The sequence below is a fragment of the Cinclus cinclus genome, chromosome 24, assembly GCF_963662255.1.
Source record: "Cinclus cinclus chromosome 24, bCinCin1.1, whole genome shotgun sequence".
NCBI lineage: Eukaryota > Metazoa > Chordata > Aves > Passeriformes > Cinclidae > Cinclus > Cinclus cinclus.
In genome coordinates this window covers 4,340,090-4,351,379 of record NC_085069.1, presented here as the reverse complement: position 1 = coordinate 4,351,379, position 11,290 = coordinate 4,340,090, and the positions used below count along the sequence as shown (strand labels likewise).

At 59.2% G+C, this 11,290-nt stretch overlaps 2 protein-coding genes and 1 long non-coding RNA gene across 4 annotated transcripts; 2 read left to right on the top strand and 1 right to left on the bottom strand.

Annotated features, from left to right (window-relative positions):
• Window positions 1-2,635: 2,635 nt before the first annotated feature.
• LOC134053211 (uncharacterized) lies at window positions 2,636-4,669 on the bottom strand. Of its 2 annotated transcripts, none has more exons than XR_009933930.1 (2): window positions 4,542-4,669; window positions 2,636-2,879 (listed from the first exon to the last, which is right to left on the bottom strand). It is a non-coding gene; the product is annotated as an uncharacterized LOC134053211 (long non-coding RNA). The 2 variants fall into 2 exon arrangements; XR_009933931.1 differs by lacking the exon at window positions 4,542-4,669 and adding an exon at window positions 4,010-4,135.
• RAMP2 (receptor activity modifying protein 2) lies at window positions 2,867-5,319 on the top strand. The gene is made up of 4 exons (XM_062508089.1): window positions 2,867-3,019; window positions 4,031-4,144; window positions 4,525-4,627; window positions 4,758-5,319. Exons 1-4 carry the CDS (start codon window positions 2,959-2,961, stop codon window positions 5,011-5,013), a joined length of 534 nt encoding a protein of 177 aa, XP_062364073.1. The 5' UTR covers window positions 2,867-2,958; the 3' UTR covers window positions 5,014-5,319.
• A 181-nt stretch (window positions 5,320-5,500) lies between these two features.
• On the top strand, window positions 5,501-8,209 carry VPS25 (vacuolar protein sorting 25 homolog). Its single transcript, XM_062508108.1, has 6 exons — window positions 5,501-5,584; window positions 5,695-5,840; window positions 5,936-5,989; window positions 6,410-6,498; window positions 6,996-7,071; window positions 7,565-8,209. Exons 1-6 carry the CDS (start codon window positions 5,538-5,540, stop codon window positions 7,675-7,677), a joined length of 525 nt encoding a protein of 174 aa, XP_062364092.1. The 5' UTR covers window positions 5,501-5,537; the 3' UTR covers window positions 7,678-8,209.
• Window positions 8,210-11,290: the final 3,081 nt, after the last annotated feature.

Sequence of the window (11,290 nt, the reverse complement as noted above, 5' to 3'; positions counted from 1 at the left end):
CTCCTCTGTCACAGTGCAGCTGTGCTGGGTGACAGCTCACTTGACCCCTCCTGGCCTTCTTTCTGAGGATCTCTGAGCAGGGTTTGCTATGCACTTCTCTGCCCTCAGAGCTGATGTTGGCTCAGAAACTTCTCTTCCAGGCTGCAAGAGCAAACCAAAGTAGAGCCAGGAGCCCCCTGCTCCCTTAGCCCCTTCACCTCTACTGTGCTCAGCTCAGCCTGGGAGGAGGAGGAGGAGGAGGAGGAGGAGGGACTCTCTGATGTACTGGGACCACCAACTAGGCACTGGGGCTGTTCCTGTCTGTGCAACCCTGGCATCCTGTGTCTCCTTTCTGCAGGGCATGGGAACACTGAACATGGGGATCTCAAGGATGAAGATAGAACCCTGGTGCCATATCCAAGGTGGCTCCAGCCCTGGCTTCTGCAGCAGTGCTATAGTGGGGGGGGTCTACCACTGGCAGGGCAATGTCCCGCACCCCTTGGACTTCACATGGTCCCACAGGTCCTACCACAAACAATGGCACAGTCTGTCCTTCCATGTGAGGATGGATGAATCCTGGGTGAGGATGATGAATACAGCTGCCCTCTTGTCATCCTGGGTGTCCTCCCCATCCACCGCAGACCACAGAGAAACCCATGTAATCTGTACTGGGGCTTGCAAGAGCCTCAGAGCCTCGCTCCTGGCTTGGCTGAGCCTATGGGACCCCCACAGTCACAGGCAGCCCTGGCAGCCCTCGTGTGGGACCTCTAGGGCTGTGTGTTGAACCACACAACAAATAGAGTGCCTGCCTCATCCTGGGCAGAGTCCAAGGTTGACCCCAAACAGTCCTCCTGAAACCACACTTGGGGGGAGAGCTGGGAGTGGGGCAACATTCCAGGGTCTGTCTGGTGCTCTGCAGGACCTCTGGAGGTGCTGGTGGTGCCAGCCCACTGCCAGGACACCTACCAGGGCTGGATCCTACTGCTGGGCCACCTTCCATGCCACCTTCGTTGTCATCCCCAAGGGAAGTCACTGCCACTGGGACCAGATCAGCAGGTGGGTCAGCATTAGCCCCAGCAGTGCTGCATACACACTCAGAACAGGGCCCTCACACAGATGTGTCCCCAGCCCTGCAGGCTGGCCTTATGCTGTCCTCTCCACCAGCACCTATAGTGAGCTCTCCAATGGCACCCAGCTGCTGGCCAGCTGCTCTCCTGCCCTGGCCAGGGGCCATCCTCAACACCTTTTTCCTTCTTGTCCACACTGAATACTTCACCAGCTGCACAGAGGCCAGGCTCCCCACACTGGGCAGTTGGCCCCCCAGTGTGGCTGTGGCCAAGGGCCTTAGCTGCTACGTGCCCCTTGCAGCTGCCCTCACACTCAGCAGAGCCCAGAAAGGGGTTCAAATCCCAGGGAGAAGCTGTCCATCTCCTGCATGCCTCCAGGTCTTTGAGGGGCCAGCGACAGGCTCCTTCCTACCCTGTTCTGTTGACTAAGGAGTGGGAGGAGAGGACTGAGGCTGAGGGTGATAGTTCAGAGCAGGGATGGGGAGCTTGGGATTCCCTGGGGTTGGAATGGCACGAGCGGAGGCTGGGCATGGGGCATCTGCCTGGGAGGAACACTGGGAGAAGAGTCCCAGGCAATTGACCCGGTAAGGGCCGATCCCCTTCTTCCACACCCCAGCTGGGGGCTGGCAGGGAACGCCGGGGATGCCAGGCTGGGTGGGGAGCCCAGGCTTCTGGCAGGCAGCCACCGTCCTGTCCCTGCCCATCCCCTCCGGACGCCCCAGGAGAGGGGCGGCCGTCCCAGCCCTGGGGCCGCGCTGAGATCATTGGGTGTCTCCCTGGCAGAAGCTCCTGCCATCCGGCTGGAGGCTCCGCCGGCTCCACCAGAAAGAGGGACCAGGGGCTCCAGCCCTGCAGCGACTGGGGTGCTGGGGATGACTTCCAGATGTGGCCACTCGCCCGCAGAAGGTGGCTGCTGCTGCCCGGGAAGCATCACACAGCTCTGCCGGGACCTTTGCCGTGGAGCTGAAGCCCAGTGCGATCCACAGCAGGGAGGGTCCCTCTGAGCTGCTCTTCAATGCACTCCAGTCCCTCCTCTTCGTGCCTGAGGGGGCTGTTAAAGGAGAGGCTTTGGGCTGCGCTCTGACCCGGCTAGGCGTGAAAGGAGCTCACCCAGCCTCAGCCAGGTTCTGTGTGGGAATGCCGCAGACCTGCGGGCTGAAGTCACCCTCATTGAGGGGGGGACATGGGCCCCTGGGCGGGAACTGCTCCAGGAAGGGGGGATCTCGCAGAGTCAAGCAGGCGCCAGGCTGGACAGTGCAGAAGGAAGGCACTGGGGCCAAGGACTGGCAGGGTTGGCCAAGAGTCTGCCCTCTTTCCACCTCCTCGGCCTCGTGCCTGGGGGTAGGTTGTGTCATCATCCTTCCCTCCTTGGCCACGGGCAGGAGCTGGGGCTGCCCCGGCAGTGCCGCCTGTGGGGCAGGTGCCTGAGTGAACCAAAACCGGCGGTTTTGGGGCCGTGGGTCCCCCTGCGGTCCCCGTTCCCGGTAGGCAGCGCCCGCCCGGGGACAATATGCTTTCCCGTCCACTCCCCCCGCCGCTGGGCTGCCTGCCCTCCACGCAGGAGACGAGGGATTTCACAACCCAGCCCAGACAGGATTAAAGAGAAATACACAAGTAAACAAATCGCGGCCTCGTAACGCTGGACGTGCTGTGCTGGGAGTGGATCCTCCAGGCCGGTGGGTGAGACGCGGGCGTCGTGGGTGCCGGGGTGCGGGAGCGATGCCCGCGGGGGCCGGCACCGCACGGGACAGCGCTGGGTCCCGCCGGGAGAGCCGCTTCAGAGCAGCACTGAGCAATCTCATTTTTCACACGTCTCCTGTAGTCAAACTGCCCCTGTCAGAGGAAAGGAGTTGCTTCCTGTTATTTCCATTGAAATCCTTGTCCCGGTCGTTAGCCGGCAGGCTTTGGCAGGATGGCACCGCGCGCGCACATGAGCTCCCGCCGTCTCTCCCAAGGGCTCCTGCTGCTCTGGGGTAAGTGCGCGGGGAGCGGCCCGGGGGGCTCCGCACCCCGAACCACCCCGCACGTGGCCGCCCTCCCACTCGTGGGGCCTGCGGCCAGGGGCTTGACTCGGCCCGCCCCATCGCCCCACCCCAAGATAGGACCAGCCTGTCAACGCCGAGGTTAGCTGGGGCAGCCATCGCTAGCATGGCCAGGGGGCAGTGGCAGGTGAACACCAGGTGCTGTGGGGTAGCTCCCACCACGCCCTGGCAGGGAGCCCTGCAAAGACCCGGGTTCAAACAGGAGCTGTAGCACCACACATGCCGAGGCAGGGGGGCTGGATGGGGACATCAGGGACAGAGATCGGGACAGCGTGGGGTGCCCTTACCACAGCAGTGTACCAGCCCAGGAGCACCCTGTGGCCAGTGCCTAGGCAGAGCCCAGTCTGACAGTTCAACGTGGAACCAGCATCAGTGCCCCACGCTAGAGGCCCGCAGCTAAGGGTGGAAGATGTATCTAGCAGTTTCCTTGAGCCATGGGGCTCCCATGGGCCAGGCAAGACATGCCCTATGTCCTTGGCAGGCTGTGCTGGGTGTGGGACTGATGGCAGGCAGAGGGGCTCTCCAGCAGTTCTGTGCCGTGGCCAGTGCTTCCTCTTCCTGCCCCAGCCCTGTCCGGCTGCAACACAGCATCACGCTGGCGACCCATGGGTGGGGTCCCAGTTTGCCCCCATGCTGTGACCATGGCCCAGGGTTTATAGCCCCTAAACAGCTCCTCCGGACCTTTGGACAGCTGTCTGCAGCGTGGCTAGCCCCTCCCCACAGCCCCTGCCCATGCTAGACGCCCTAGCCCCAGCATGTGCCAGGCTCTGGCTCCCTGTGCCCCACCTGCCGGCTCTGGTGTCCCCTGAGGGACACCTGAAAGCAGTTAGTTCCTGTGGATCCAGCCTCTGCCAGGGTAGCTCCTGCGCACGGAGCCCTGTCAACACCCTTACCCCTGCCAGACCCTATGTCCCCTCTCACCCTGTGTCCGTCCCTCCGCAGTGCTCCTGGGACCCACTCAGACAGTCCACATGGAAGCAGTGACAACGAGCTTCAGCCACGATGCTGGGACAAGCCCACCCATGGTCATGTCCAATGGGACAGCCCAGTCCATGGGTGAGTGTTGGAGTTCAATGAGGGCTGGGCAGCACAAATGGTGCCTTGGCCAGGGTTGGTCCTGTGCCACAGAATGACCCCTTTCCCCTAGCCATACCAAAAATAGCTGGCCCATGCCATGAAGCTCTCCCTGCCACTGCCCACAGTGCAGCAGCCAGCAGCAGCCTGCCCTCCCCCTGTGGCCCTGGCATTGCCCTGGGCTGCTGCAGTCTCCAGGCAGTATCCCTGGGCTGCTGTGGGGTCCATCTCTCACTATGCTGATGTCTCTCCCACTGGCCTGGGCAGGGCTGCATATTCCAGGTGTCACCTGGTAGCAGGGACAGGCAGGGGTGCACTGTGGGCAGAGGCATGCTGCCCATGTTCAGCACCTTTCCTCATAGACGGGAATTACACCAACCTCACACTGCAGTGCTGGGATTACTTCGTCTACCTGATGAGGAATGTGAGGACATCGGAGTTGTGCGAGTGGAAAATCATCAGCAGGTATGGGGCAGCAGGACCTTCCCCTCTAGTAGCAGGGTGCAGGGGCTGGGCAGTCCAGAAGGGCAGTGCTGGTCTGAGGTCTGTGCCTCTGGTGTCCCATCCCGTACTAGTGTCCTGGTTCTCTTCCCAGGCCCTACAGCGAGCTGCGGGGCTGCCTGGAGTTCTGGGCCGAACACCTAAACTACAGCTACCCCAATGCACTGGCAGAGCAGTACATCTTCCAGAGCCATCACCGCTACTTCCACAACTGCACCCTGGAGCACCCAGTGTACTTCGACCCACCCGAAGATGTGCTCCTGGCCATGATCATCGCACCCATCTGCCTCATCCCCTTCCTTGTCACTCTGGTCATCTGGCGCAGCAAGGATAGCAAAGCGCAGGCCTAGACCTGCCCTCCCGTCTCGCGTCGGGGCACAGACCCCCGGCTGCGGGGCCGCCCGACCACCCGAGCCGCCCGGTGGGCTCTCGGGGCCACCAACCCGCGCTGCTGAGGCGGCCGGTTCCTCCCGCGCCTTCTCCCACCCTGCGGCCCGGGATTAAACGCTTCTCCCCCCACGCCTGGCTCTGGTTCTTCGGCCGCCCGATCCCTTCACGGCCCCGTCCCGGGCCAGCTCCCACCGCAACTGCCCTTCTGGCACGGGCCTGCCGGCAGCTTCTTGCCGCAGGGAACCGGGACCAACACCGGGCACCAGAACCGGGACCTCCGCCGTCCGAGAGGGGCGGGGCCTCTTGGGAAGGGCGTGGTCCCGCTGGAGGGCGGTGCCCCTCGGGGGCGTGGCACCACACGCGGGGGCGGGCCTTGCTGGCGGGGGCGGGCCTTGCTGGCGGGGGCGGGGCTCGCGGCCGGGCCGGAAGCGGGGCGGGGCGGAAGGAGGCGGCGGTTCCGGTGGCGGCGGAGGCCGTGGCGGCGATGAGCTTCGTGTGGCCCTGGCAGTACAGCTTCCCGCCCTTCTTCACGTGAGCACGGCCGGGGCCGGGGCTGGGGCCGGGGCCGGGGGAGGTGGGGCGGGGAGCGCGGGCCGGGGGTGCCGGTTCCCCTCCGCCCCTGTGCTGACCCGACCCCTCAGGCTGCAGCCCAACGGCGAGACGCGGCAGAAGCAGCTCTCGGCCTGGTGCGCGCTGGCGCTCGCGTACAGCCAGCAGCACCGGCTGCCCGCCATGACGGTACGGGAGGCTCAGGACATTCCGCTCTTCGCCAACCACCGCCTCCAGCGTATCCTTTGGGCCCGGTGCCCGCGCCCCCGCCGCCCGTGCCCCCCTCGCCCCTACCCCCCATTCTCCGTCCACGCCTTCTTAACTCGCGCCCAGGGAAGCTGCCGCTGGAATCCATCCAGGTGGTGCTGGAGGAGCTCCGCAAGAACGGTGAGTGCCTTTTCCGTTCGTCCGTCTGTGCTCCCGGCCGCGGCCTGTGCCCCACCCGCAGGGCAGGGAGGGCAGCAGCCACTGGGCAGCTCCGTCCCGGGGCTGGGGCTTGCCCATCCCGCGGGTGTGGGCTGTGCCTCCGCCTGGATGAGCTATTCTGCCCGGGCCTGCTCGCCGCTCCGTGGGACCCAGCCCTGCCTTTGCAGGCAGCTTTAGCTGCGCGGGGAAGAGAGGGGTCGACAAGAAATCACTTGCTATAGACACGGCAATGTTTAAGAAGTCTGGGTAAACTGTAGGTCAGGGGCTGGTTTGTGAGGCTGCCTCCAGGTGCAGTGTCTGGCACATGTCCTGAAATCTTCATGTCTGATCCTTATTTTTGACTCGTGCTCTGCTTCAGTCCCTGTTCCCTATTGTTTCTAGGGAACCTGGAATGGTTAGATAAGAACAAAACCAGCTTTCTGATCATGTGGAAGAGACCGGAAGAATGGGGGAAGCTCATCTATCAATGGGTGAGGGCACGGGGGCTGCACACCCACATCAGGCTTGTGTCTGTGAGGACGGGGGGTCCTGGCTGCCATTTGGGAAAGACCTTGTTTCCTCACTGCTTTTACTTTTCTCCTTGCACTTCTCTCTGTTGCAGAGAGGTGAGGACTTATTAGCAGCTTGTCGCTTGCTGTGAGCCGCAGTGTGAGCGGTGGGTGTTGTCCACCCTCAGTGCCGTTGGCTGTCCTGTGGTGAGGACAGGGCAGTGTCACTGCCTGGCCTCTGTGTGGCTCAAGTCCCCACTGTGAAACACACAGGCAGGAAGAGTAGAGTTGCAGGAGAGAACCTGTTTTCATTCCCTCAGACTGCACCTCCTGGCCCCTCTGCCCCAGTGTGTCCAGGGTGCTTCTGCTTATCAAGTGCTGTGCATGCTCCATGTTACATGCTCCAGGATATATGAGAGATTGGACAAGGATGTTCAGCCACATGGATGAAATTTGCTATATTGCCTTTGTGTTTCCAGGTGTCAAGGAATGGCCTGACCAACTCTGTGTTCACATTGTATGAACTGGCCAGCGGGGATGACACAGAGAATGAAGGTAAAGTTGGAGATCATGTTCTGGAGCAGGTTTTCAGAGCAAACTGGACTGGAGCATGTGAACAGTTGATTGTCATATTACAGTTTTGTGGATTAAATATTTTGAAATCTCAGATGCAAACTCACTCTTTCCCCCCATTGGCACATGCTACTCCAAAGACTTTTATCATTTTGCAGGAATGTCCCCCTTTGTAATTGTATTTTCATTTTCCCTGTGCCCATCATTTTATCTGGTATGGTGAGGGGTGTTTTGTTCTCAAGACAAGCTCCTGCTCTGCATTACAGGCTGCTGTGACTCATCCCTGCTGTCTGATGACCTTTAGGCTGTGTTCCTAAGAAGCAGAGATGATGAGCCTGTCAGTGTAGCCATGACTCTGGATTTGCTGTCGTTTTATGATGCTCTTCAGAGCCCTCAGCATTGCTGCCCCCAGTCCCTGGACCTCACAAGCCTGTTTGTTTCCTGATGCTATTTTTTTCCTGTTGTTCTTCCCTAGAGTTTCACGGCTTGGATGAGGCTACGCTGCTCCGTGCCCTGCAAGCCTTGCAGCAGGAGCACAAGGCTGAAATTATCACGCTGGATGATGGCCGAGGTGTCAAGTTCTTCTGACAGGAGCCTCCTCCCTTTCCCTGCTGCAGTCTCGGGTCTTACTGCCAAGAGTTGCTCTCTGGGCCTGGCTTCAAACTGTGACTGCAAGTAGCTGCATCTTGGGATTTCTTGGGGCAAGATGAGTCTCCGAACCCTTCCAAAGACTTAGGAATATCCCGAGATCCTCTGTCTGTCTGTTCTCCCTGTTGATATATTTGAGAGGCTAAAGCTGCTGTAGGCATTTCTGAGAGGGACCACCCAGAAGTGAAACTGGACTGCTGCTGGTCCCCGTTCCTGTGATGGCCTCAAAACAGTCCCAGCTGGCTGGTCAAGCTTGGCCTAAAAGGGCCCCCATGTATCCCTGCCAGCCACGTGCCTGGGTCCTGCAGTCCTGCTGCAGTGCCAGGGGGTGAGGCAGGAGCAGGGGACTGGCCAATATTGCTATGCTGTGGAAGCCCTCAGTGGCAGAAGGAAATGCACTTGCTGCCAAGCAGGCTGGGGGAAGCCAGGGAACTAATTTCAGGTGATTAAAATGAGGTATATTTATAGAGCAGCCTGAGTGTCATCTATCTTTATTTTTCCATCAGAAACAAATCAGAGCAGTGTACCAGATTTCTGCCCTTCAGTCATATTTCCTTGCTGCCTCAGGGAATTGCAGTGTTTGCAGGGTGGGAAGCAGCAGCACAAGTGGGTTCCTCCACTTGGCAGAGCTGTGGCCTGTGAGGGCCCTTGCAACCCTTCTCAGCGTTTAATTTAAATTTGCATGTGAAGCCTGGTGGAAGTCCCTGTTTATGCAGAGGTGATGGGGTAGGCTCTGTACCACTGTGGCTTGGAGAGGGATGACTGAGCTTTAGGCTCTCAGTGCTGATAACAAAGTCCCCAGCTTGTCAGAAACTGTGGCCCAGGTGCAGTTGCTGACCCTGTCAGTCCTGGGGATGCAGATGGCTGTGTTGGGGCAGTATCACCTTTCCCTGATCATTGTGTGCATGTCACTGACAGAGGTTGGGGGCAGTGCTGGAGGGACCTCAGGTCAGAGTAATATGGGCAGTCTGGGGGTCCAGCAGAGCAGATGGTGCTTGCACCCCACAGGCTGCCACTGTCTCCCCCTGTCTTGTGTTCCCTACCCTTGGGAACAACCTGGCACTGGCTCACCTGCTCCTGACAGCTGATGTCAGCATTGAGGAATTCTCAGTGTAGGTGAGATGCTGGGGTCTAGGGGCTGTGAAATGTAAAAATTTGTTTTGTAGCAGGTGCCCATTGACCTGAACTTGGTGGGATGTGCTGCTCTGGTATGGGCACATTGCTCTGGAACTGTGGCTGGAGCCCAGGCTTCCTCTCCATGCCAGGCTCAGCAGTGCTGTGAAGGAATTCCTGAGTGCCAGCACTTCTCTGCTGAACAGAGGCACCAGGAATGCTTAGGAGGAGTTGCTAACACAATGGGCTGGTGTGGCCTACTTTCTGAGGACCATCACCCCTACGAGCTCTGTCATGGTCATGCCACTGACAGTGCTGAGCAAACCCAGCAGCAAAGGCTGTGCCACGGCATGTGCCATATCCCCACAACTGGCACAGGCTCTGCCCAGCCCAGAGCTCTACTTGGTTAGGGATCATCCCTCTATGTCTGCAGCCACCAAAGCCTCTGTGTAGGATTCATGTGCTCACAGTGTCTGCCCTGGGTTTGTTTCCATGTCCAAGATCTGTCTCTGCTTTCCTCCCCATGCCACCCACATTGCCCCTTCCCTCTGTGGTTACTCTGTCTGCCCTGCTGCTCTTGTACCCCTGCAGAGAGCCAGAGTGCTGTGCCTGAAGGTGTCTGCATTTGATCCCAAACAATGAACCTTCAGCAGCCGGGCCGGGAGTGTCTGTTCTTGCTGTCTGTGTGCACGATGCCGACCTCCCAGCACTGTGTTCCAAGCTGGGAGTGCTGTATGTAACCTGGCTGTCCTTGAGGGAGTCTGTGTTCTTAATTAAATTTGCTCCCTTCTTAGGAAATGGCTGATGTGACATTAGATAAGCCTAAACCCAGCTTTTCATTCCAAAGCACTCCTGGCAGCAATTCCCTTCTCTTTTTCAGCTTCCTATTTAGTTGCTTACTCAGTGAGGGGAGGGGAGGAGGAGGAGGAAGAGTACGTCCCCTCTGCAGAGTGGACATTGTGTAAAATTCCTTTTCCAAACCCTCTGGGCTGGTTACCAGAGGCCACATCCAGCCATGCCTGTGAGGACCCTGTGGGACCAGCTTCCCTGGGCTGGGCAGTGCTGCTGGGAGCTGCAGAGCCAGTGCCAAATGGTGCTGCTGCCCTGAAGGGAGCAGATGTCCCTCTGTGGAGGTGCTGTCCTGCCCAGCCACACAGCCCTGGGGAGGGGCTTGCTGGAGAAAGTGGTTCGGGGTGTTTTCGGGTAGGGAGATGGCTGGCACAGCCCCCTCCTCCAGCCTGTGGCCCCTCAGAGGCCCTTGCCATGTCTGGCCGTGGTGATTAGGGCTCACTGGCCAGGGTGAGGCAGAGCTCAGAGGGGCTGGTGCTGAGATAAGGCACTATCAGGCTAGGAACACTCGGATCCCACTGGTCAAAGAGGAAAGATTCCGAGAGAGATTTTACTTTATGCAGCTGTTAGAAGCAAGAACTGTTTCAGTTTGATAACTTTGAGTTGGGATAAATGTACAGGTGGGTCCCATCTGTGCCTCTGAGCTGAGGAAATCCTCTGCAGTGATCTGCCCAGAATTACAGCCACAGCTGAGGTTTGGGTGCCATCTCTACTTCCCTGAATTCACATGAGTTAGGTTGAGAGATACAGAAGGTCCCATGGGTACGGGATGGTGAAGCCAACTCTTAAACAAGCCCTGGGTGTCCCTGGAGCGTCCTGGGACAAGCTCCCTGTGCTGTGCAGCCCCAGCTGTGCATTCCCTTTGCCAGACCCATCCTGGCCCCTCTGTGATGCTGCCCCAAGCTCTGGGATCAGAACAGACAATTCCTGGCAGGGCTCGGTGGAGCCTGGAGCTGAGCAGGGCTCTGATTCATGATCTAATTCTGAGGAGAGTGATTACACAGTCCCCTGTACTCTTTCTGGCAGCCAAATGCAGGCGAGAAATGGGTTATGTTCCCTGATTGTGGCGGTTCCTCAAAGCGAAGGCTGGCACTGGCACCTGCAGCCCAGAAATGTCACCCTGATAACGATGGGGAGCTGCAGTGGGCGCCTGATTATGGAAAAGGAGCCTTCTGTTTTCAGGCCAAGCTGGCTGTAGATTGGTGTTCCTGGCCAGGTCAGAAGACCTGTTCCCCTGCCTGAGCTTCTTCCCTCCTACCAAGTTCTGGTGTGGAGTGGCATTTGAGGGGATCATTTAAGGAATTTCTCTGACCACTCACAAGAAAGTTGTGGAAGGGCAGCAGTTGGAGCAAACTTCACCCCTCATTTCCTTTCCAGTCTGCAGGGGCCTCACTGGACTGAGATACTCCCCTGCTCCTCTGGGATCTTCCAAGGCATCTCATTTCAAGATGGATACCCTTGATAAGGAGACATGAGCCTGCCAGGGACCAAGCTGAGATCTCTACCTGGCTCTGTGACTCTTGTTGGAGGGCTGGGGCTCCCTGCCAGCCTGAGCTGTGCTCCTGGGCCTGGACAGTGCATGGGCCCTGGC

Coding starts and splice junctions, on each gene's coding strand:
- RAMP2 (XM_062508089.1), top strand. CDS start 2,959: ATGGCACCGCGCGCGCACATGAGCTCCCGCCGTCTCTCCCAAGGGCTC. Junction 4,145..4,524: donor TGGGACAGCCCAGTCCATGG/GTGAGTGTTGGA, acceptor CTTTCCTCATAG/ACGGGAATTACACCAACCTC. Junction 4,628..4,757: donor GAGTGGAAAATCATCAGCAG/GTATGGGGCAGC, acceptor TTCTCTTCCCAG/GCCCTACAGCGAGCTGCGGG.
- VPS25 (XM_062508108.1), top strand. CDS start 5,538: ATGAGCTTCGTGTGGCCCTGGCAGTACAGCTTCCCGCCCTTCTTCAC. Junction 5,585..5,694: donor AGCTTCCCGCCCTTCTTCAC/GTGAGCACGGCC, acceptor CCGACCCCTCAG/GCTGCAGCCCAACGGCGAGA. Junction 5,841..5,935: donor CGCCAACCACCGCCTCCAGC/GTATCCTTTGGG, acceptor ACTCGCGCCCAG/GGAAGCTGCCGCTGGAATCC.